At 51.8% G+C, this 23,585-nt stretch overlaps 7 protein-coding genes across 7 annotated transcripts; 3 read left to right on the top strand and 4 right to left on the bottom strand.

Moving 5' to 3' along the window:
* The first annotated feature begins 138 nt into the window (after positions 1 to 138).
* PV06_00081 (uncharacterized protein) lies at positions 139 to 1,551 on the top strand. Its single transcript, XM_016400544.1, has 2 exons — positions 139 to 381; positions 461 to 1,551. The coding sequence occupies exons 1-2, from the start codon at positions 357 to 359 to the stop codon at positions 826 to 828; spliced, it is 393 nt and encodes a 130-aa protein (XP_016267597.1). The 5' UTR covers positions 139 to 356; the 3' UTR covers positions 829 to 1,551.
* On the bottom strand, positions 1,451 to 3,457 carry PV06_00082 (uncharacterized protein). Its single transcript, XM_016400545.1, has 4 exons — positions 3,218 to 3,457; positions 3,024 to 3,134; positions 2,180 to 2,946; positions 1,451 to 2,101 (listed from the first exon to the last, which is right to left on the bottom strand). The coding sequence occupies exons 1-4, from the start codon at positions 3,363 to 3,365 to the stop codon at positions 1,658 to 1,660; spliced, it is 1,470 nt and encodes a 489-aa protein (XP_016267598.1). The 5' UTR covers positions 3,366 to 3,457; the 3' UTR covers positions 1,451 to 1,657.
* A 305-nt stretch (positions 3,458 to 3,762) lies between these two features.
* On the bottom strand, positions 3,763 to 5,362 carry PV06_00083 (uncharacterized protein; the record flags this gene model as incomplete). Its single annotated transcript, XM_016400546.1, has 1 exon — positions 3,763 to 5,362. The coding sequence occupies one exon, from the start codon at positions 5,360 to 5,362 to the stop codon at positions 3,878 to 3,880; it is 1,485 nt and encodes a 494-aa protein (XP_016267599.1). The 3' UTR covers positions 3,763 to 3,877.
* A 510-nt stretch (positions 5,363 to 5,872) lies between these two features.
* On the bottom strand, positions 5,873 to 11,234 carry PV06_00084 (uncharacterized protein). Its single transcript, XM_016400547.1, has 2 exons — positions 6,544 to 11,234; positions 5,873 to 6,488 (listed from the first exon to the last, which is right to left on the bottom strand). Exons 1-2 carry the CDS (start codon positions 11,063 to 11,065, stop codon positions 6,310 to 6,312), a joined length of 4,701 nt encoding a protein of 1,566 aa, XP_016267600.1. The 5' UTR covers positions 11,066 to 11,234; the 3' UTR covers positions 5,873 to 6,309.
* A 630-nt stretch (positions 11,235 to 11,864) lies between these two features.
* PV06_00085 (uncharacterized protein) lies at positions 11,865 to 13,240 on the bottom strand. The gene has a single exon (XM_016400548.1). The coding sequence runs from the start codon at positions 12,757 to 12,759 to the stop codon at positions 12,193 to 12,195; it is 567 nt and encodes a 188-aa protein (XP_016267601.1). The 5' UTR covers positions 12,760 to 13,240; the 3' UTR covers positions 11,865 to 12,192.
* Positions 13,241 to 15,753: 2,513 nt separating this feature from the next.
* PV06_00086 (uncharacterized protein) lies at positions 15,754 to 20,068 on the top strand. Its single transcript, XM_016400549.1, has 5 exons — positions 15,754 to 16,340; positions 16,420 to 16,598; positions 16,654 to 16,813; positions 16,865 to 19,108; positions 19,164 to 20,068. Exons 2-5 carry the CDS (start codon positions 16,572 to 16,574, stop codon positions 19,409 to 19,411), a joined length of 2,679 nt encoding a protein of 892 aa, XP_016267602.1. The 5' UTR covers positions 15,754 to 16,340; positions 16,420 to 16,571; the 3' UTR covers positions 19,412 to 20,068.
* Positions 20,069 to 21,129: 1,061 nt separating this feature from the next.
* Positions 21,130 to 23,354, top strand: PV06_00087 (uncharacterized protein). Its single transcript, XM_016400550.1, has 2 exons — positions 21,130 to 22,847; positions 22,909 to 23,354. Exons 1-2 carry the CDS (start codon positions 21,476 to 21,478, stop codon positions 23,199 to 23,201), a joined length of 1,665 nt encoding a protein of 554 aa, XP_016267603.1. The 5' UTR covers positions 21,130 to 21,475; the 3' UTR covers positions 23,202 to 23,354.
* The last annotated feature ends 231 nt before the right edge of the window (positions 23,355 to 23,585 follow it).

Below are 23,585 nucleotides of genomic sequence, written 5' to 3' on the forward strand. Positions count from 1 at the left end.
CGTACTGTTCTGGATGAGCAGTGCTCAGCCTTGTCTGTTGCAGGACGAGGCTGCCAGAGTCGGGCTCCACTCGATGCGGCAAATTCGCCGAAGCTCTTCCTTCCCGACTGCGGAAACATCACGCTTAAATAAATCAGAGTACGGAGTACCGGTTGGAAAGTTGAAGTTGCTTTCGAACACGATTGGAACGATACTTTCTACCTAGGTATACATCGACGTCGAATTATCGGATCGTCATACCCGGTTCAAGGAATACTACGAACCATACAGATCCATCCTTCCATCTAGAGATACCCTTGGCTGCGCTGTGTCGTGTGGTCGGCGGACCACGAGACAAACCCAAGACAGAAAAAGAGATGCCCTCCTCGTGTAAAGACATACGTATGTCATTTGTTCCCGACCCCCACCGGTTCTCTTTTTTGAGGAGTCGTTTCTGACCCGTACGTGCGTGCGTATTTAGGCGCCGCTTTGGCAGCGTGCCTACAAAACTCCGACTGTATCATGGTCGACCGCCACACCCCGGTGGAGTGCCTGTCCTCCCCCCTCCTCGAGACCTTACCGGAACAGTGTCAGCAACTCAAAAAGGGGTTCAGGGAATGTCGGCGAGGGTTGGTCGACATGAGAAAACGCTTCCGAGGTAACGCTCCCATCTCGACGAGTTTGGAGAACGAAGGTGGTGGCGGTGGTGGTGGTGGCGGCGGCAGTAAATCGGCGCCCCAGCTGTACGGGGGTAAACCTGCATTCGACGTCGTCGAGGGCATGAGCAAAGAGTCCAGAGGCGAAGTTCAAGGGTTGGGGTTCGATCCGAGTAAGACGAGGGGGTTGTGACTTTTGTAGGAGTTTACAGGAATCACAAAATACGACAAAGGTAAGAAAAAAAACAGAACCATGCGGAAAGTATACCTACACATGATGGACCCTCCCGAGGTGTGCATAATTGCTCTTTAAACGACGACGACGACGAGCAAAAACAACATGATACGCAGGAGACAAAAGATGTGCATTGAGGTGCCTTGTCCAATTAGCAGTGGGGAATGAATGATGCTCGATTGTCTCTCTGAGAATTGTCTGCGTTCCCACCACCAGCGACAAACGACAAGCCGAAGGTTTTGAAGAGACAATCGACAGACACCCTCTCTACAAACAAGACAGAACAGGGGGAACATGGCAAACCTGAAAAGGCACACTGCTCTCCGGAGAAGATGACGAGGCTTTCAACTGGGGAACTTCGAAAAGATCGTGGTCAGGTATAGAACGGATCGGCGAACAGGAGGAAACTGAATCAATTCACCGGTTCAGAACTTTCTCCTTGCGAGCACGAGATACACCCAGAATATCCAGTCAGACGAAGTGTCAACATTGTTTTGGTTGTGCTGACACGCACGACAATAGGGGAAAAAAGAGAAGCGTGCATGTTCCTGTACATACACGCACGTATTGAATGTATCACCACTCTGTCACCAGATATGTATGTACTATAATGTATTACGCGAAAGACAATCAAAAGTCGGCATAATCAAAAGTCCATACTTGACCAATGTTGGAATTTTCTGTATCCTTTCTTCTGTTTTTATTGGTGTTCCATAAAATACATTTTCCCACCCCATACCCTTGTTCAAAACCTGGTCAAACACATCGAATATGTTTCTTGTTTGGCTCATTTCGAGGAGCCCACACTCAACCTCCGTCTCCTCTCGAGTTCCTCCTTGGGAGGTTCACAGTACAACCAGAGGATTGTAAAACAGACGAATCCGACAATGACACTCCACAGACCCCCGATCCAGGGCCACGCGCCGGAGATGGCCCAAGACCGTGGCCACTCGTCGTGCGCAAAGTGGCGCACCGTGACCTGGTTCTTTTCTTCAATGGGGGTCAGAAAGGGTCGCTTGTAGTTGACCTTGAAGGCGAAGATGCCGTGCTGGTCGGGTGTCGTAAAGGTGGTGCTGAACACGGTGCTGTTCGGGGTGGTGGCGGCGGGCGAAAGCGGGATCCGGTGGAAGGGCGAGAGCATCGAAAACTCCAGCTGGAGATCGTCGTTTGCCGGGATCGTGAACGGCTCCCAGTGGTCCCGGGTGTACTGGGAAATCTCGATCGAGTATTTCTATTTATTGTTGTGAGGAAATGGTCAGCAGAGAGCTCCTAAAGCAAACACACCGAAAAGCAATATATACAAACGTACCACATCATTTTTGATCCTGTAAATTTCAGGATTGTAGTCTCCGTATCCCGTAACCTCGGTGTTATTGGAGGAAGGAGCAGGACATGTGCTGCAAGTACCGGGGGCGGTGATCCTGCTCGAGAAGACCTCCTGGTGTTGCACGCTCAGGACCCTCAACACACCCACCTCCTTGAAAGCCCATTCGGTCAATTGCCTCGCAAACTGCTGGTTCACGGTCTTGACGTTCTTGCCAGACGACGACTTCACGGAAGCGTCGAACCACTTGTCTTGTAGCATTTCCAGCGATCCAAGAACGACGAAGCGAGCAGAGTTCCGAGCCTGCATGGCAGAGACGAGCGACAGCTGTGTGCCGGTCGCGAACGGCTCTTCCAGACTCTCGGCCGACTCTTTCGGGTTGTACGCGTAAGCGGTCGTGGGTGCTTTCAGGATCGACGCAATCAGAGGACTGGCATTGCCCAGCGTCTGTCCCACTGCTCTCGGAACCGCCAATACTCCATCACCACCGAAGAAGTTGACCGCATCAGGTCTCACTGGGCCGGGACGGTCGAGGAGCAGAACGTCATGCTTCTCCGCCGCGGAGACGGTGTCGTAGTTGAAATGGTCCACGACGACCGAGGTCTTATCGGTAGGGAGGGAGATGTCGAATTCGAGGAGGAGGGCCGAAATGGCAGAGGGTGTTCCGGATTCGGATGACAACCCAAGGAGAACGTTCCCACCCGCGTTGACGTAGTCGAGGAGGATTTTGGGAGTCAATGACGGTCCGTAGCCTGTGTTCCGAGGTGAGTAAAAAAATGTATGTATATTTTCATCACGACGTTCATGGTCGACGGATGGGTTTCTTGACCTTTCGACTTTGGTGGTGTCAGAAGTACATGCTCATAGGCCAACTGTCCATGTCGGAAGAGCGAAACGTCGTCCTTCCTCGGGGATTCAAACGTCAACTGAAAGTCGCGGGCTGGTGGGGGCATCGTCAGTGTTCGTCGTCCAAGATTTCGCCAGAACAGTCGGTTCAAACACCTTTGGGGGAAAGAAACATACCTTCCAGATCGGCCCAGAACTTGGAATAGTGTCCCTTCTGCGCCTCGTCTTCAAGCACAACCAACACTCTATCGCCCACGGCGCTCTTTGCGGAGGCTACACCGACACAGGCCACCAACAGAAGGGAGAGCGACTTGAAGAACCGCATTTTTCTCGTCGAAAACGACAACGCCAAAGAAAAAAAATAACTTGTGCAAGGACTCTATGGAAGCATGATCTCGCAGGCAGGGTGAGGTAGGTAATGTTAACGCAGCAGCGCAGTCTCTCTCCAACTTGTCAAGTAAATCTGTCCACCCCCAAGAGCGGAGTCTGACACGCGGATGGACGAAATGCACATATACTCCACCGTTCTACGGTCGGCCATTTTGTCCTATGGGCAAACGAGGCTGAATGTCGCCTGGAAAAGGGGCGATCGAAGAAGGTGAATGTGTTCACGGCTCAACGTCCGTAGGGACTACATCGGTTAAAGCATCAAACGAGCTCTGAGAAAGGTCGTTGGTGATGCAATGCGTCAAAATCGTACGAAACTCAAGCTCATCTATCTTCATGAGTCTATTCCTGCCTCAAATAATGCTCCCGTACGTCCTGGAACAAACGCTCAGTAATGAAGGTTAAACAGTTACGTTGCTGCTGATGATGCCTGCTACAATCAATACAACCTCATTTCTTCATCGCTTTTTCCGGGTTCTTCTCCAGCAAGAGACACCACTTCCTCCACTCCCTCGCCGCTTTGCGGAACGTATTTCTCAAATCAATCTTGACCTCCTCCAATTCCCACTGCTCGTCCTCCCAGTTTTTCTCCTCCATGTCCATCTCGGTCGCCTTCTCCCCATCTGCCGCTCCGGGACTCACGGCCCGGTGTCTATTTCTCCCTGTGGGCGTCCAGCCGATCGCCTCGAGCACGTCGCTCTCCGTGGGGCCCGTCCTGTACTCGGGGAACAACTTGCTATCCACCTTGTGACACTCGCTGTCGAGGTACCGCCTCAGGACCTCGATCCTGCCACTGTCTCTGAATGTGAGTCGCAGTTGGTCCTTTCCACCATTCTGACCCTCGCCGTCGCCACCGTGGCTTCCTCCGTCTGCTGGCGTTGGAGTCGCGGCACTCGAAAGACGTTTCGTCACGCTCCTCGCCGTCTTGGCCCCGCGGAAACTGGAGTACGCCCACACCGTGTCGATCTCGCCCAGCCCGCCAAACGGCCAGATGAAGGTGGCGAGGATGTCGATCCCATACCCGACAGGCATCAAACCTGTGGCGATGATGGTGTCGCGTTGGGCCTTGCTCTTGGTCCGCAGCATCGTATTGACGAATTCCTCGCGCATCGCCGCCTCACCGAGACCCAGGGTCGGTGGGTATATCATGACCATCTCCTCGACGCCGATGGTCTTGTGAGTCTCGGGTCCCTCGGTGTCGCTGCGCTCGTCATCCGAATGGGCCGGTGAGACGCGCCCCAGAAAGTCCAGGTTCGACGTGGTCGTCTTGTTCATGGCCCAGTCGATCCCCTTTGTCGCTTTGGACTTGAGCCCCTTCCACGACGCCGTTTTGGCGGTGCTGGTCTTTGCGGCGCGAACCTCTTCTTGCCATTTTCGTTGGACCTTGTGGAGTTTGGCTTCCTTGGTGCCTTCGGCGGGTTTCTGGAGCGGGGGTGGCGGAGGCGTGTAGATCATGAAGCGCGAGGGTACAGAGTCCGGCGTCGCGCTGCCGATTTTGGGCTTGGGGAAGGGCACAAGGTAACCTATGAGCTTGTGCGGGTCCCGGATGTAGTGGATTGGGTTGGAAGGGTCATCGTCCGCTGAGAATGTTTGTTTGATGCGTTGAGGTGGGGGTTGAAACTGAGGGGCTGCCTGGTACGACTCTTGTCCGGCGTAGTCGGCTGGATTGTATGACGGTGGCGGAGGTTGTTGATACATCTGTGCTTCAGTTCCAAAGTTGTTGCCATGTCGCTGAGGTAGAGGCGGTGGTGGAGGTTCGTTGATCTGTGGCACCGCCGGATATTGCGCTGATGGGTCTGCGCCGTACGTCTGAGACATGTCGTTTGGCCGTGGTGGCATAGTCGGAGGTGGAGGGTATTCTCCTGGTTGCTGTACAACTTGCGGTTGTTGGGCGGGATGAGATGGAGGTGGAGGATAGTGGTTCTCGTCTGCCATGATAGAGCTTTGCTGGTTACAACCCAGATAGATCACGATAGTTGATGCAAAGTGAAAGTTGAGGCAGGTCAGGTATGAGAGCGATGAGTGATAGTGATATACAAGACTGAAAGGGTTTGTTTAGAGTGATGCCTTGGCTTCGTATCGACTAACTCTCAATAAAACAAGGCGACTTGGAAGGCCCAACTTGGAAACACTGTCTATAATAAGCCACTTGTTGTATACGCGTCGATCAACAAGTATGACGTGGGGGGGACAAGTCGACAACGGTGGCTGAGGCCCGGCAGTGCTCGGGAACATCAAACCAGCTCGGCCTGTACTTCACACTTTATGTGCTTCGAGCTTACGATGGCGAGTGAGGCTTAATTCTATAGCTTAGTGACTGTGTAGAGTCAATCATGGTGCGATGTTTGATTCATGAGAACAAGAAGCATTGGATCATGAAGCCTATGTTGGGGATCGTGGATAGATAGATTGTTATGCGTCGAGAGAGGGAATATATATTTCATAGCACAGTGCGTGAGGTTCGTATCACCCACGCTATCGGAATCATTCGCCACAGCACGGCAGACAAAATAAATCCTTCCTTTCACATTGGGTGTACACACTCCATTGCTGATTTATCTAGGCCTCCCTCTTCACCTGTAAACATCAAGATTTTCTTTACCAGAAGCAAAGCCCATTGACCATCTCCAAGAATGAAATATAGCTAGGTCATCAACTACATGCCACTCATTTAGTTTCATCGCGATGGACTCAAGAATCAATACCACCATGAGACAAATTACACTCCGCGTGCCTGCCATGTACTGATCATTATGCATTACCGACGTTCTTTTCAGATGGCATATCCAAAAGGGGGTGCTACCGCTCTTTGCACCATACCATTCACCCTCGCTCCCAATCTCTCAACGCTCATGCCTCCGCTCAAACTCGTGATAGAAGTTCTAAGGCCCAGTTGTCGCCGCCGTTGGTCTGGTCGGCGTGGCAGCTGCTGTGCCGGGCATGGAACCCGGACCCCCTCGTCTAGCAGAGCCTCGGAAACTCATACTCAGAGATCGATGTCCGTGGCCATGAGGTGTACCATGTCGATGGCTGTGACTTAGGGTCGAGACGTCATGTTTGCCTAAGCCGCCACGTTAGTCATGCTGCCTATCCAGGACTCAATTTTCTGTACGTACCGTCACAGCAAGCCCGGACATTCTCGAGTCCGCCAAAGCCGACTTGTTCCTGTCTCAACATCTCTCTGCGAAGCTCTTCCGCAGAATCTTTGCGCCCATCACTCACTACACTGGCATCGTAGATGCTACCAACCTCGGATCGTGCTCCGGAAGGGTGATTGGCTGCCTCACTCATCCTCCGAGACCTTCCCGTGACAGATCCAATCATGCGCGAGAAACGGCTAACACTACTGGCACGACCCGTGCGTTCCATGTCGGCGTCCTGGGTCTGCTCGACACGACTCTGTCGAAGGCTTGAATCATTAACAGTACCGTGAGATTGACGCGTGGGACCAGTCGTGGCAACACCGAGGGATGGTCTCTGAGCACCAGAGGCTCGGTTGGTACTGGTGCCTCTGGTGGTTCGAGAGTTGTAGCTTGACAGACTCATACGACTGGCACTTGGGGCCAGTGTAGCTCCATATCCGCTGGCATTGACGTTGAATTCGTCAACATCATCCCGGGTGATTTCCGCGCCGCCAGCTTGATAGCTGCCATCACTAGGATCATCGCCACGAAGTAGCAGGTAATTTAATGCGTTGTACCAAGTCTCGTGTCTCTGTCCAGTGCTTGCAGTAAATCTCACACGACGGCCAGGAGTGATGACTTCGAGACTCTTTCGATGCAGTCCAGGGGGCATGGGGTTGTCATCGGATATGACTTTGACGCTTTCGATGAGCACGCTCTTTGCTTTCAGCTCATTCCTACCCGCAGTTTGGGGGTCTTGGTCAGACCAATATAGAGTCTTAGTATATGGGTGTACCCAGAAGTACCGTCGATGCCTTGTTTCAGACATCTCGGCTCGTCCAGCCTTGCGAGTGTATTTCCACAAAAACTCTCCTATCATGGTTTGTGTTATCGCTTGGATGATCCTGGGGTCTGTGCCAAAGCCATGCGCCGACATCTGTCCAGCGGGATGGATGTTGAAGCGCTCGTCTAATTCAGATGCAAACGAAGATACAGACGATCGATGTGACAGCTGTGAGGTGACGGTACCTCGCTGTTGACGACCAACGTTAGAGGTGCGTCTGGTAGTGCTGTCACGAGTAGGAGATCGTACAGATTCTCCTGGGGTGCGTGGGCGCCGCATGGCTGAAGCTGGGAATGCGGGCGGTCCCATGACAGTGGGCGCATGGGCTGGATTGTTGAGCTCCCGAGTCGGAGAACCGACCCGACTTACGGCTTTAGCAATGGCAGCTTTGTGGTCAGGAGGGAGAGGTGGGTGGCTGTTGGACAAGCGCCGGCTCAACGAACTCGACGGCCTCTTAGTGGGTGAAGGTAAAGGTACAGCCTGACCAATTTGCATGCCGGGCACGATTGAACTGGGTATATCAACTTCCTGTCGTTCAAGAGCGTCTCCTGGTGTGAGAGGGCTGAGCGGACCAGTAACAGAATCCTCTTGTTTGTGACCCTCTGGCAACGGCACAGGCAAAGCAAACTTTGTTCGCAAAGCTTCCTCGATTTGTTGAGCAGTAAGAAGCGTCTGGGAACCTTGGTCTTGGCTAATGGTTGCAGGAGTCTCCGCTTGCTCTCGGCCGTTGTCAGATTTGCCAGCGAGTGTATTCTTGACGGGAACACTATTCCCAGAGACATCCTTCAATGGCATGTTTGCTGGCATTTCTGGGACAGCACTTGTTTGTTCGCTTGTCTCGTCTTCGGCAATCACTGGCGCACGGTCGTTCCTTGTCTTGGACAGGCCTAAGGCCGCTGCGGCGGAAGCAAGGAGTCCTGATGCTGCCACCTTTTCAGCAGTATGCGGTCTGCTTGGAGAATCTTCTAGTTGGGTGGAAGCCGACACACCAGGCACACGTTTCTTCTGAGGCGTTTGCACTGGTTCAGTGACTTGAGCGTGAATGTTCGAAATTGTGAGCGGTTCACGCAACGGAGCGGTAAACGTGGCCGTTTTATCAGGCGTCACTGGCTTGGTATCCTGCATTAAGAGACCAGAGTAGTTGAGGCGTTCGAGGACCAGGGAATGGGAGGCAGATTCAAGGGTTGGCTCCACTTGTTCCGGGCTTTGTGCTTCATCCCAAACGGTCTTGGGAGGAGTAATGAATGCAGTATTTCTGACAGGGCTTTCTTGCAGCATTCTCTGTGGGGTGTACTGTGTGCCATTATCGATGTGTTTGACGGGCGATACTGGCACAGTTGGAGGTAGGGGAAATTGGGATGGAATAGGAGATGGCGTTTGCTCCCGGAGCGGAGTATGGGGTGCTTTGACATCGTCCACTGCAACCACACTGCCTTGCGACTGCGATTGGTTTGGCTCCCAGGGGTCGGTCATAGTGGCAGAGTCGACCATTGCCGCCTTGACAAGACTGACAGGCTCCGATTGCGGTGCTGGCTGCTTACTGGGGGTGTAGGCCGGGACACCAGGGGTTGACGCTGCTGAAGCAATGCTAGCTCTGCCGGGCGTACCAAAGTTGGAACTATCATCCATACCGCCTAGCTCTGCAAAAAGACTCCGCTCAGCGCCAGGCACGCTTCGCTCACTACTGACCGTAGCTGGCGAGTCCTGCTGCGCGCCTTCCGAGTACAAGTTTGTAGGAGTACCGTCCGTGGGAACTCTCGACTGTCTCGCGAATGAAGTCCGGCCGTTTTTGAGCCGGAATTTCTGCGGCTGACTAAAGACTGGCGTTTTGAGTTCATCTTCATCTTCACCAGCCGAAGTAGAAGCGGTGCTCATGTATGACTGCCGGTCACCAGCAGATTTGAAGGCAAGAGATGGCTTATTTGCCCGGGATATACCTTTCCGCCGCAATTGAGACGCAGTATCTTCCGTTTCAGTCAAATCATCGGTGCTATCACCAGCAAGACTTTCAGCACCAGTCTGGAAATCTTCGCTCTCTGTGGCGTGCCGCTCGTCTGCAGTCTCAAACGCGCCTTCGGTCTCATTTGCAGTCTGATACGCGTCGCTCATGTCAGTGCTCCGACTCTCGGCACCAGCTGGCACAGCTAGATGTCTCTGAGTGTGTGTCCTAGTAGGCGAGTCGACTGTGTTGTCCTCCCAATCATCATCTTCCAGCTCAATATCAGTGCGAGCGCGTCGACTTCCTCCGAGCATGTCAGGCCGAGCTGGCTTCTTGAAAATATCCGACTTTGTCTTTTGTCGTTTGTTGCCGCTGCCTACAGATACGTCGCCTCGACGCTGCTCTAGCTCATCCCTGGCATCTTGTAGCATACGCTTGAGCTCGATCTTTTCTGTCTTTTCCCTGTGGATATTGTTTTTGAGGTTCTGGATCATCCTATGAGCATGATGTAACGAGCTGCGAAGGGTCTCCGATTCCAATCCGCCATGTCGTGGGGTTGCTTTTGTAGGAGAAGCAGGGGGCGAATGTTCGGGGGACTCAAGGTCTTCAAATTCTTCATCATGAGCTGGACCTGCTGAAGCCTCTGCGTCAGGATGCTGTCCTCGTAGGCGTGCGGCAACTGCCCGCGCGAGCTCATGGTTCTGGGCAGTCAACTCATCAACCTTGTTTTGCAATGACGCTCTTTCGCCATCTCCAACGTCGATGCTACGCTTGAGAGTGTGCAACTCGGAATCGTAAGCTTTCTTTGCCGTGGCGTGTTCATCAGTCAATTTTTCGTGGGCAACCCTAATTTCGTCCATCTCACTCTGAAGTCTGCCCTTCTCCGCTACAGCAGCAGCGAGACTGACATTCAATCTTTTTTCTCGGTCGGCTGCTTCACGCGACGCCGCAAGCAGCTCATGTGTCTGGGTTTCCAGATTCCAGTTTTCGTCTTTGTACTTTTGCTCACTTTCATCCTGTGCCCGGAGGCGCTGAATATACAATTGGGCTTCCTGCTCTAACCGATCTCTCTCAGCATTGGCCTGCTTCAAAAGATCATCCCGTTCAGCTACTGCACTCTGTAGGCTTCTCACTTGTGCTAAAAGCGACGTGGAAATATCTGCTGCAAATTGCAAATCGCCGGCCCGATTACTGGGCTGGTTGCGTTGTCGTCGGCTTGGAGCTGTAACTTTCGTGGGAGATGCAGTCGCCTGGCTCGTAAACGTAGACTGCTCAGCGCCTGGCTTTTCTTCGCCACTGACTGCCCTTGACTTGGGCCCCAGTAGAGCTCGCGCGATTTCTTTGCCAACATCGTTGTGCTCTCTTTCTAAGTCGGCGAGTTGTTTCCGCAGTTCGGGAGATATCTCCGCATCTTCCTGGTGCTCCTCCACCTCGCGCAACTTGTCGTTGAGCTCCGACTGTTGTACTAAGAGCGACTCTCCAAGCTTTTGCGTGTCGTGCAGCCGGCGTTCTGTCTCGGCAAGATGAGCGATAATGCTTCTTTTGACTTGCGAAGGCGATGTAGCTGCGCCCAAAGTGATCGAGTCCGGATCGACGAGACTGGAATAGCGGTGAGAATGACTGGATTGCCGAGGATTCTCATCGTCGAGGAAAGGATCAGACAAGTCTCTCACTGACGCGTGAAGACCGCTGTTGAGGACCTCATCGGTACCAGCTACCACCGCAGCGGCCATGACTGCGGTGATTGCTCTAAGACAAAATGCGCAGTAACGTGTACGGTTCAAGGACGTTTGTTTCCGTTGGTAGTTATCATATCGCGGCTCGATTGGACAAAATGTACGGTGGTCATGAACTTGAGGAGACTGATTTATAAAATTGAATTGAATGAGAAGCGGCCGCCCGAGTTCAAGCAGGGTTGTGTTGTCAATCAACACAGAAAAAGGCGGACTCGGTCAGGGAGATTTGCAACGATTGGCTCGCGGCTTGTTGACGCGTTTGGACCTTGAAAGCTGCCAGCCTGCCAGATTCGGTGTGGGGTCTCACTCCTCGTACCAGCGTCCAGGCGAGGAGTCAGTCAGGTCAGCAATCCCTGAGAAACCGGATTCCGCTGCGTAGGATGACACATGTAGGTCGACCAAGCGGCCAAATCAAAATGAGAGTATTTTAAGGATACCTTATCGATGACGATGAATGTGACATACAGGTGCTTTGCGTCCTGGGGTAGAAGAATTACTGAGGAGAGCGATATGCCCGCGTGAGAGGGACAACATTCACTTTGCCCAGCATTACTCGTCCACTAAGGCATCTCGCTCAGACAGGGAGTAAGGAGCTCAGTTTCTGCAAGGAGAAATGCCTCCGATCACAGACCATATGTTGTTCCTTGCTATGCACATTACGTACTGTACCCCAACACTTACGACCTTCTCTTGTTCAACTATCGTAGTCGCTGCAGTCCGTACTTTGTCCTGCTGTGTGCCGTATACCCAAACAGCGGCTGAAGTACCTAGGGAGTTGAGATGTGGCAAGGTCGTTGGGTGGCCACGTATATTAAGCACAGGTCATTTAAAGAGCTCTTGCAAGGTGATATATGAGCACCTTTGACTATACAATATGTACCAAATCCAGCCCTTCGAGGGCTCTGTGAAACAAGCCTGCCATAATTATAAAGCTTCCACAATCATTGTGGAGTGGTGCTACATGAGACATCCGGAAGACACCAGTCCATTGAAACCCATATCTAGTGAGGTTATAGTCAATGTCCCGTCATTCCAAGTTAATTTAATTCAAGAAGCCAACTTGTCGCCATTGAAAAATCTCGCGTCGTTCAGCTGCCATCGGCGTGGGTAAGACTTATGAGTGATCATGACCATCGTCTATCGGACGATTCTTTTTCTTTCAATCCACCTATCCTCTCAAGGTCGAGCGACTGGAAGCGGGTGGCATCTTCGCGCTGATAAGGTGGAAGATTTTCCTGGGCTACAGGTTCCATGCCGACACTGCCAGAATCGGTAATGTGAACAACAACGACGCGGCCTTTTCGCGTAGAATCTGGATTGCCCTCTTCGTCAGGGAAGGTAATGTGAATCTCCGGCACATCTGATGCTGAAGTAGGTGAAGAGTTGTGGATGAGGTTCATCTTTTCATCGTAGACAAAGATTGATTCGTTCTTGCCCGTGTTGAAGTTGCTGACTGACGGAGAACGATGGTGCGAGGCTTGCTGATGATAAGTCGGCAGCATACCCTGTTTCTTGACGAGTCGTTTACGGCGTATGAAGAACAAAGCCAGCGAGCATAGCGATGCTAGCAAGAGGAGTGTAAAGAAGACGAAGAGAAGGTGCCCCATAGTGGCGGAAGACGGTCGGTCGTCGTCGAACGCATCTGAAGAATCGCGACGAACATGAATATTGGAGGACTGTGTTGAATCCATGACTGCCTCCCAGCAGAAGTCGTGGCTTTTTAACGCGAACCTTTAGATCGCGCACACGAATATAGATTTAAGGATGAAGCTGATGTGAGGCCCCGGTCGGTGATCGGAGTCGGAGTCCGCGACGAGAGACGCAGCGCGGTTGGCCTGTCTACAATCCTTTGAGTCGATGATTGGGTCCGAAAGGCTCAAGTTTCCCTTGCAGTGGTAGCAAGGAGGCTGGCGAAGCTACGGATGCGCGTTCAATGCACCTTCTGGCTGCAATCAGTCCGAGCAAAAATGTCGGTGGTAGGCTCCAGGCGGGTCGACGTGTGGCAGGTGGCTGGAGAAGAATGAACGGACGGCGCGAGTTCAGCAAAAGAGTGAAGCTGAACACTGCCTGAGAAGAGGAAGACGTTGGGTGAGAAGGGCGGAAGTCGTGCAAGGAAAAGAAGGCAAAAGGGAGAGCCGCGATGAAAGCGAAAATTGTAGATTCCAAAAGGTGAAATGGTGAAGCGGCCGTTCAACAAACCCCAAGGTGACAACCCAGGGGCAGCACCACGACTTCCCCGAAAAGAGACTGAGACCTGCCAATTCGCATTTGGCCAGTGGCTGCTGACAGCGCCCAAGGCTCAGCATCCACCTAGGCCTCCAGCTGTACTTTTCGGCACCACACTCTCACATTTTCAGAGGCCTGGTGCCCACGCTGCTTCGCTGAGAGTGGGCCTCTAATGCCAATCACTGCATGCAATTTCCAAGGGCGCCTTTTCCTGCCAATGAGCGCCTGGCTACTGAGGCTACTACGCGTCACTCATGCAGTGTCGGTGAGTCGGAGCTTGAAAGATTCCTGTTAGCCGCTTGGTGCCTTCCGTGCTTGGAGGGAAGTCAACAAACAAATACAGTACGGAGTACATTATTAGGACTACGGAGTTTGAAGTCCCACGTATAACACTACTATACGAGTCCAAATATTTAGTTTGCGAAGTGTAGTGCTCAAGACTAGGACTTGGGAATATACCCTGACCTGGAAGACAAGGAAAAGCACCTCTACCTGGTTCCTGTAATGTCGGTATACGTTTTGTGCTGGATCGGATCCTTGAGTCGATCACATGCCTAGAACTCGGGTCTCACTTTAGCAGCGATTTTTACAGTACGGTCAGCCACTCCCAAGACGAGCATCGGAAACCGACAAAGGTACTCGTATAAAGCGGAGTCAATAGAAAAGCTACAGGCACGTTCCAATAACAAGGAAATGACTCTGACAAGCATGTCTGAAAAGGAAAAATGGTTGTATCCCTGCTGCAAAGAAGTGTGCTTCTTGCTCTGGCTGACCGGGTTCATGATTCGTGGTAGCAGCCAACCGCTACTCCGTATGCCACCGACAACTGTCACCGTACAAAAGAGTTATCGCCGACGGAGCGAATGAACAGGAAAACGATGTTTTGACAGCTCTGAGCATTGCATGTCAGACAGGGCGTTCAGTCTAGCGATATGTCGAATTACAATACTCCGTACCTACGAGTGGAAACACATTGTGTGGAGATCGAGAACCTGCTCTACCTGGACGTACTATACTCGTAGCATGTGCATACCTGTATTCGACGATGACATGATAGGAGCCGCGTGAAATGATCGGCGACTTCGATTACAATTACAAGTATGTAGATCGGACGGAAGCAAGCTCGGATCTGTAGGGCACGCACGAGCCCGATTTTATGGTTTCCGACCCCTCAAAGTTACGAGTATAAACGAAGACGGTCGTAGCAAGAAGGGGAATTTTTACTAACACAAAGCCAATGAATATAACGCGGGTGTACAAATGAACTGTCAACTTGACAATTCAAAGAGTGTTGAGCCTTTCACCAACCCCCAAGTTCATCCCCGACAGATCTGGCAACTCAATCACAAGGGGCGAGGGCTCCCTGTCCGAAGCCTATCCGAAGTTACAATACGGACACGGTCTCTCATTTTCCATACATCGCTTTGCCCTGCTATTCGCGTCAATAATCATCATTGGTATTTCGAAGTAACGCCACTAGTAGGTTGGAATATGAGATGCACCGCCGATAGGGGTTTACATGTCTGAAAAGAGCCCACTTAGAGGTTGAACCTCCACCTCGAAGTCGTCCAGCGAACCACACCTTTGTGTGTTGTCGAAGTCCTCCTTTCTATTGTATGATTAATTACCACTTCCGGTTTGACCACGTCAGAATCGAGTTTTTCCGTGAGAGTCGATCGAATAGTAGTGCTGCGACGATCGCAAAGACGCCATCGAGGGCGACTTCAGCCGGTTTTCCTTGCTTCAACATTGGCTGTCTCACCGACGCTTCGTTTCTATTCCATCTTTCGAAGACTTCGCCTAAGTCACTAGTGACAGCTCGTTGTCAGCAGCACATGGTCGCAGCCGAGTGGTCGATCATGGTCCCGACTTCAATGACCCAACAGTGCTCGTATCTTGGGCCAGTGAGAGTCTGAGTCAGCCTCTGGAAGAACATGTTGGGGATCAGTGATACCCGTACGGAGTATCATTACCCGGAACACAAGATGCCGGTCTTGCAGAAGCGACGGTTCTAATGCAAGTACAACATCAAGCGAAAAGGGAACAGTAAAGGTCGAGATGCAAGCCACCTTGTGGTCGCAAGGCAAGGAGAAATCGAGATCTTGGAAAACTGAATTTGGGCTGAAACGCTGCCACGGCTTCTTTCTTGCCGTTTTCCTAGTCCAATGGGGACGCGCCTGGCCTAACCTCAGTGGCTCTAAAGGGCCGCTGGGTACTTCCGGGCGCACCCTTCTAGGGTCAGCCACCCACCAAACCATGGAAGCCTCACGACCCTAGTGACCTCAGATGCCTCACCCGCCTAAGCCTAGTGCCCTTTCACGCCCAAAAGTCCACCTCTTGGGCATCTCGCTCTCATCTCCACCGCAGCCCACTTCGCCTGGTCGATCTGGGGTTTGACGCTGATGGGCTTTCTGCCTGCGCATCATCATCGTCTTTTTCCCTACACGACGTCTTTTTTTCTGATATATCATCTAGGCTTCGGTGTTGAACCGATTCATCCACCCTTCCCCCTCCCTTCGTCTTGTCCTTCTCGTGTAACCAGCTTCTCAACACGATTTGATGGTGCTCCCATCCGGCTCCACTCGAACGATTGCCAGACTCTCCCTCACCGCACCACGATCCACCTCCGCCCGCCAGATTTGCGCCTCGCCTTGCACAAACCCGGCGCACGCAGCATTCCACCCTTCCCAGACATCCATTCTTTTCTCATCCCTTGCTCCATGCGCACTTCGTGGTCGAGGCGCATGTCTGCTGGCAGATGTTTCTCAGTCCTTACTTTCGCCCGCTGTCGCCATCCGCCCGCAGCCACTTCCGTCTAGGGTCATGCCTTCTATTCGCTCTGCGGCTGCCTGCTGAAAAGTGTACCATCGGCTTTGCTGGCAAACGAAGGGGTACATAACTCTACCGAACCTTGCTTCGCCCTCATTATTCCTTCTTCTTTCTGATCTTCTCGACTCTCCTTTCTTATCCCCTTGTATCTGCGGTTGCCTCTTTAATAACCAGGCCCCGGTGTACATTTTTCTCCTGAAATATCTTCAAAATACTGGTAAGTGGAACTTCCAGGCGCTGACGGGGGACTTGGGTTTATACAGTTTCCACATATGGAGCACTAACATCTTGATCAGTCTATAAAAGCGTTATTCCCTCCCTCGGCCCACTCAGGCCTTGTCCATGTTTGTGTATTGACGTTACCACCGGGTAACTGAACAATTTTATATTCTGATTATCTGCCTATAACTTCTGCCATTCATTCTGTGCAGCGGTATTCTTCTTCACCATGGAAAGCGGTCCTTCCCTAGAGACCGTGAGTTATTCTGAAAGATGTGCCGGGTTCTGAGGCTGACAGATCTGACATCTAGTCTCGCAACGGCCGCGTTCCCAACACTGATCGAACATCCTCTCCGAGACCTCCAACGGCTATGAGAACTGATTTTGACCGAGGAAAGAGCGCTTGGGGAGTTTCAAGTCGTATCTGGGGGACTGGGACGTCTCTCTACGATGATGAGCAGGCAACATCGCGTACGCAGGCACAAATTGCCCCAACTATGTCATATGCTGACTCTAGATTAGCATTTCCGGCTCAACAAGGATCATCTTCAGGGTTCGGCTCAAGCAGGACAGCGAGTGCTTCGATGGGAACCGAACTAAACAATGAAGAGCCTGTACAGTCAAGACTACCCTGGAATTCGACCTCGACCGGGAGTGGCTACAGATCTAGACAACGGACACAGCCACTATCACCCACGGGAGAGAGACGGCATCAGGGTTTCAATTTCATGGCTGGTGAACATGACGGACACGTGGAAGGATCGAGTCTCTTTGAGGGAAGTGCGCCTGATGTGGAAGACGATCCTTTACCAGGACGCCGACCCAGTGACAGCCGACGTGCCGTCACTGAGAGCTCTCGTTTCATGCAGTCTCCTACCAGAACGACATCATTCAGCCGAAGCCCGTTTGCTACCCAACTTCAAAATACCAACGTCGCAAGTTACAACAACAACGCCATTTTTGCATCCCTGGACAACCATGACCACCACCACCTCAACCGAAGCCCCATTGGATCTTCAGCAAGCCCCGTCAGTGCTCTACCGTTCGTGATTCCAACTTGTTTTGCGACTAGCCGTCCATCAGAACAGTTGACTATGGCATCTTCAAGATATGGAAATATTTCACCACGACTTGGAGGCACTGCTCGTACCTTTCCCAATGGACAAGCAGAACATCCCTATACAGCGACAGCTCGAGAAATTCAGGAAGCCCTCCAATCCTTCCAAGCACTGAATCTCAGTAGAGTGCAGAATGTCATGGATGGGCCACCTGGCCGGCGTCCATCTGCGGGTGTTCCTCGACATCAGTCTGATGGTCGGCCTACGACGGTACATGCCGCGTTACAAGCTTTCGGAGGTCTCAGTGACGTTGATCGACAGCTCGCCATAGCTGCAGGGAATGGATTTGTCGGTTCCAGGTTGAATCCTCAGGCTGTCCCTCATTATGGCGGGCTACCCTATGCTGGCCGTGGTACTCTTTCACCAATGGCCACTGAGTACCGAAGCAACAGTCACAGTCCGCATAGCTCACAAGTAGGCACCCCTCCAACCGGCCCGCTGTCAGTTCGAAGCACTCCGGCTAGTGGTGTCTCTAGCCGCTCGTCTGGTTATGATTCCTCGTCGACGGAACGGAACCTCCCTGGCGCGGACCAGTATTCCTGTGACGAGAGAATGTTCCCCCCAGGCTCGTTACAGCAGCAACTCAGCAATGGGTTCCACTACGATTCTCACGGCTCCATGCAGCATATGCGCCTAACCTCTGTTACAAACTCGTACATGTTGCCCGGACATCCAGTAATGCACCCTTTTTCGCAAACATCCCGAATTCCTACCCGTGACTTGGAGCAGAACCCAATAGCGCGAAGCGCAGTGCTTGATGACTTTCGTTTGAACAGCAAAACCAATAAGCGGTTCGAATTGAAGGACATTTACACCTATGTGGTAGAGTTCAGTGGCGATCAACACGGCTCCCGGTTCATCCAACAGAAATTGGAGACGGCCAACAGTGATGAGAAAGAGCAAATATTCAAAGAAATTCAGCCTAATTTGCTCCAGTTGATGACCGATGTTTTTGGGAACTACGTGATCCAGAAGATGTTTGAGCATGGCAATCAATCCCAGAAAAAGGTACTGGCTAATCAGATGAGAGGCCATGTGATGCATTTGTCCCTGCAGATGTACGGGTGCCGGGTTGTGCAGAAAGCTTTCGAGCATGTCTTGACGGACCAGCAAGCGACCCTGGTGAAAGAACTCGACGGGCCTAACCAGCAGGTCCTTAAAGTGGTCAGGGATCAGAACGGCAATCATGTTATACAAAAGGCCATAGAACGCATCCCGGGCGAGCATATCCAGTTCATCGTCGATGCTTTCAAAGGCCAGACGGCGAAAATGTCGACTCACCAATACGGATGTCGGGTGGTACAACGAATGCTAGAGCACTGCGCGCCACAGGCCAAGAGAGTCATTCTTGACGAGCTGCTTGAGCACATCATCCCACTCATCAGTGACAACTATGGCAATTACGTTGTGCAGCATATCATCCAGAATGGAGAACCTCAGGATCGGCGATTTGCCATAGATATAGTCCTTCGGTCAGTTTTGATGTTTTCGAAGCACAAATTTGCGAGCAACATTGTGGAAAAGAGTATAGAGTTCGCCGATGAAGACCAGCGGCAGCAGATTCTTCGCACATTGACCACGCCAGACGAATATGGGACCACACCCGTGCTGCAACTCATGAGGGACCAATATGGTAATTATGTTCTGCGTAAGTTAATGGTTTTTTATCTTTGCAAGACTTTCCGAGATCCTAACAAGAACAGAAAAAGTATATGACCGACTTCAAGGCGAGGCACTCGCTGCCCTCGTTGCAGATATGAAGAAGAATCTTCCAGAGCTCCGCAGGACGAGCTACGGCAAGCAGGTTGCTGCCATAGAGAAACTACTGTACCCCGACCAAGACTCGTCGAATGCCTCGACTAGCAGCCGAAACTCTGTGCAAACCACTGCCAGCAACTCGACGTCTGCGGAGGGCGACAGAGCCAAAACCCACCAAGGACAGGCCAGATAAGAATGCCGTTGGCATCTCTACCTCGATGCCACTGCGGTGAGATGATTGAGTGTAAAGGTTGCTCTTTTCGAGTGAGGTATATTTGTGTCCCTCGCGACATGTTGCATTCGGTTCAAGGCGACGCAAGAGCAGAAAAATGGTTTAACAGTTCGCGCAGTATTTCAGCCCTACACGTATGTTGCCAGGGGCAACTCTGGGTGTTTTGGATTTGGGAGTTTCAAAGGTGGTAACCGGTAACCGGACACTCCTCGCTAGGAACAGTCGATCCGGCATCAGCTTTTGGTGGTTAAGGCCTGAGTTCAAGACGACACCTGGTTTGACGACAATATAAACGACTTTTGTGGATACCCATTTTCGGTTTTTAGACGGATGGATGACGAGGTAGGTCCTTGAAATGGAATGGTAAAACAAATGATGAAGCAGGAATCTTTTTGAATGGGTTGTTCTTCAAGGCGCCAGGGTATTGGTTAGTACATCCAAGGATTGTCAGACATCGGTATGAAGATGGCGTACTGTATTGTTGTGATTGCAAGTTAGGTACATACCTGTTATGTATTGGAACAGCAGGGCTGAGGCACACGCAGATTAGTTTGCAAACATTCATATACACGGCCGAATCCTTCGAATAGTTATTTGCAATTAAACAATATTGATAGCAAAAATCCTTCGAACTTGCACCAGAGATTGCAAGAGATTGCAAGCCGCTACGCAGCCTAGGGCCCTTGCAACGGAGACGTACGCGGGACTTAGTCTAATGATATTTAAAGTAAGAAATAACTTGGGCTCACCAGCCTATCGAGTTCTTATTGCTAAACTACAATAGGAGGTCGATATCGGTACTTGGAGCCAATGGGCACTGTAACTGGCCATTATTGTTTATTATGTGCTCTTCGGGGTGTAATGAGCTAAATAGAACCCCTAGTACTGCACAGGCCGCCGGGTGAGGCGGTCGCTGACTTGGAAGTCGGGTTCACTTTAACTTAGCTCCAGAGAGCCTGTAAGCCTAGACCTATTACGCCTAGTCGGGGGGCTTTGTTGTTAGACGTGGACCAGGGTCAATTTACTGGATCCCCTACTCCGTACTGTAGGTGCTGATACCGAGTCATACTGTATAGTACTGAGTAGCTAATAAAAGACTGGATGAGAAAATGGCCCGTTTGTTTGAGTGTCTCAAGTTGTAAAAGTTGAACTTTCAAATCTCAATCTGGGACGTGCCATCATGAGGCTTTTGGGCTTGAATTTTGACATATGACAGACATTTCGTGATGTTCATAGAGATGACGATGACATGCACAACAAAGAACCAGCCGGGAAGTTGAACCTGCAGTAGATTTTATTCCTGAGCAGCAATTCCACCAGGAGTTTGTGCAATGGTATGCTCTGTAAACAAGGCCGCCGATGGTGTCTTCTCCCTCTTTATTAGGGTTGGTATCACCAGCGTCAGAGTACGGAGTAATACGGTACACGTACGCGCACACACTTGCAGGATCATACGAGTTCCCTGAATGCGGTTCTCTCTTCTCGGGTCCTCTCGCTGCGCTATCAAGAATAACTCCCACATAGACCGTGTTTATCAACGGTGAGCTTTGGCCCTTGATCTTTCTAGGCCTCATCTCGCACGCCGTTCCCGTGTATGATGCCCAACTGGGTTAGCAGGGCTTAGATGCAGAATGATCGTCTCTGGGTACCTGACTACTTCTCTGTTTCCGCCCCCGTGGCGTTGCGCTTGGTGCCGTCGACATGGGTCCCTTCGCACTCCTTGACCTTGAGCCATGGCCAAACCGGTATGGTGTCACAACACTTCCGCATGCCTCTCAGGCCGATGGGCCGTGGATGGGAGATTTCTCTTCCCTCGCCTAGCAAGTTGGGTGACTCTGGCTCTTCTTCGTCAACGTAACCAACCAAGGTGAGCGAGGAGACACCATTACCGATGCGCACCTTCATTGCACGCGATCCCCAGGTTTCCATGTTTGCCTGTCTCCCTGCGTGATCAACCCGCTGGCATACCTCTTCGGCCAAGGTTCACCTCCCACCAATATCGCAAAGAGCGAACTGCGAACGAGGATGGCGACTGTCATAGCACCCGTGGAATTGCCCACGGGCAGACGCTCCTATTTCAATCCTGAACCAGGCCCAGACATACATGATCCCAACTGGATCCCGGTATTAGATGGTGCGCAGTACAAACCGCCGTCACCCTCGGCGGAGAAAGAAGTGTTGCCCTTTACGCCCTCCGCCTCATTCTCTCTATTCCCAAGTCAATCGCAAACCACCTCGCCGAAACCACGACCACCGGTATCCCACAACTACTCCAAAAGCTCACTCGCTCCTGAGAGTATAGCCTCCGAGTCCCGATCACAAAGTCCTAGTGACAATGTCGAGCCACTGCCCACTCTTTCAAACCTGGTGTACCAAGCTCAAAGCGATGCAGGAGGCCATCATCGCCGGAAGACGTCCCTCGGGTCGAGGTCGACTGAAGAGAAGATTTCCGTGGGCAGAGAAACGCCGGTGGGCGACGTGACGAGCGCACGGAGTACCGAGGAGAGGGCGAGTGTGGTCGAAGAACGCCCGTTTGCCTATCAAGAGCAACGTGACGAGCAGACAGGGACAAGGCCATCTACAGCGTCAGGCCGAAAGCCTACAGTGCTCCCGCCAACGTCAAAATACAACCGTAAGCCAGTGCCAATCGCACGACCACCCTTCGCAGCGAGCCTGCCTCAAACGCCCCAAGACTCTCCACGGTTGGGCCCTACCATGCCCACCACAGCTCCCTCGACGCCCCTGTCCCAGGCTCATCCATCACCGAGACTGATACCATCTGATCTACCACCTCCTCCACAACCGCCTGAAAGTGTGCCGAAACTCCAGCCCATGAAGTCCACCGCTTCCGAACGTCGTCAGCGTGCTTTACACTCTCACCCCTCGAACATCTCGCTCCGATCTCAAGCCAACTCCAGTTCAGATGATGCAGAGATCCGGTCAAAGCCTCCATCCCTGCGTAAGCCAAGGAAATCAACCGACTCACGCGCAACAACACGGTCTGCCATGTATGATTCCCAAATGCCGAGTCCAGCACCTACCACCCCGCTACCACAATTACCGCCGGAAGCCCGACGGCCGCCTACTCGGGACAATAACGCGTCGCAAAACTCGACGCCAGCTTTGCCCAGTGAACCCTTCTTGCCGAGTACTCCAACCGCGCGTGCAACGGAACAGTCTGAAACAGCATCATTCATGACGGAGAAGAATACGCTGGTGTTCAGACGCTTCGACAATGTCCATGTCAAACTTTTGCAGTGCTTGCAAGAGGAGATCTCACAATTAGAGAAGGAGCTGTCCAAGTTAGAAGACCCCGACACCGCAGATAACTCTGGCGATAAAACGTCTCAAAAGATGCGCATACTGAGGGAACTGCGAAAAGTAGTTGCTGAATATGGTAAGTTTTCGAAAAAACGAGGCTCAACAATGACCAAGACAATGGCTCACGTATTGCATAGATCATCTTTTTACCACGTGGAACAAGATGCAAGCCAACAAGGCTAGCGAGACGACCACGGATGATTTGAAGCGGTGGTTACAAAGACCCGGAACGAGTGCAGGAGCAGGCTTGGGAATCGACGTACGTCAGGACATGCAATGGCTTGAAGAGAACAAAAACGACTTGAGCACCATCGACTTTAATGAGAAGGAGGAAATGGTGAAGAAATCAGCGCCACAGCCTCATGCGAATAACAATGGGGCCGCGGCAGGATTCCTGGCCTTGTTTAATTGCGCTGGAAAGAGGAAGTAATGATCTAGCGGTGGATGGTAAAAGGGCACATGGGCTTGAGCGTTTGCAGATTTATGAAGGGCATACCAATAGAGTATATATATCAGCGATGAGACGACCTCACCTGTATTGCAGTCTCGTGCAGAAGAAATCAGACCCTGTGTGTATGTCGCGTGACCGGAAACGTTACAGAGGATAGACATTCTATCTTGCTCGACTTCAACTGTGCCCAACTGAATTACATACATAATGCATGACACTAACCGGCGCAGGTACCCAAACTCGGCAAGATTTGGGCTTCAACTTCCCCGGACTTTTTGCCATTTCCCGGATTTGTGGCTCATCACGTGTGTCGAGGACTTTTTCCAAGCCTCATCTGTCATTTCCACTCTCTACGTCGTAATA

The sequence above is a fragment of the Exophiala oligosperma genome, assembly GCF_000835515.1.
Source record: "Exophiala oligosperma strain CBS 72588 unplaced genomic scaffold supercont1.1, whole genome shotgun sequence".
NCBI classification, from domain to species: domain Eukaryota; kingdom Fungi; phylum Ascomycota; class Eurotiomycetes; order Chaetothyriales; family Herpotrichiellaceae; genus Exophiala; species Exophiala oligosperma.

Coding starts and splice junctions, on each gene's coding strand:
- PV06_00086 (XM_016400549.1), top strand. CDS start 16,572: ATGGAAAGCGGTCCTTCCCTAGAGACC. Junction 16,814..16,864: donor TGATGAGCAGGCAACATCGC/GTACGCAGGCAC, acceptor ACTCTAGATTAG/CATTTCCGGCTCAACAAGGA. Junction 19,109..19,163: donor ATATGGTAATTATGTTCTGC/GTAAGTTAATGG, acceptor TAACAAGAACAG/AAAAAGTATATGACCGACTT.
- PV06_00082 (XM_016400545.1), bottom strand. CDS start 3,365: ATGCGGTTCTTCAAGTCGCTCTCCCTTCTGTTGGTGGCCTGTGTCGGT. Junction 3,135..3,217: donor GTTCTGGGCCGATCTGGAAG/GTATGTTTCTTT, acceptor TGCCCCCACCAG/CCCGCGACTTTCAGTTGACG. Junction 2,102..2,179: donor ACAGGATCAAAAATGATGTG/GTACGTTTGTAT, acceptor AACAATAAATAG/AAATACTCGATCGAGATTTC.
- PV06_00081 (XM_016400544.1), top strand. CDS start 357: ATGCCCTCCTCGTGTAAAGACATAC. Junction 382..460: donor CTCCTCGTGTAAAGACATAC/GTATGTCATTTG, acceptor GTGCGTATTTAG/GCGCCGCTTTGGCAGCGTGC.
- PV06_00084 (XM_016400547.1), bottom strand. CDS start 11,065: ATGGCCGCTGCGGTGGTAGCTGGTACCGATGAGGTCCTCAACAGCGGT. Junction 6,489..6,543: donor TGTCCGGGCTTGCTGTGACG/GTACGTACAGAA, acceptor GTGGCGGCTTAG/GCAAACATGACGTCTCGACC.
- PV06_00087 (XM_016400550.1), top strand. CDS start 21,476: ATGGCGACTGTCATAGCACCCGTGGAATTGCCCACGGGCAGACGCTCC. Junction 22,848..22,908: donor AAAAGTAGTTGCTGAATATG/GTAAGTTTTCGA, acceptor CGTATTGCATAG/ATCATCTTTTTACCACGTGG.
- PV06_00085 (XM_016400548.1), bottom strand. CDS start 12,759: ATGGATTCAACACAGTCCTCCAATATTCATGTTCGTCGCGATTCTTCA.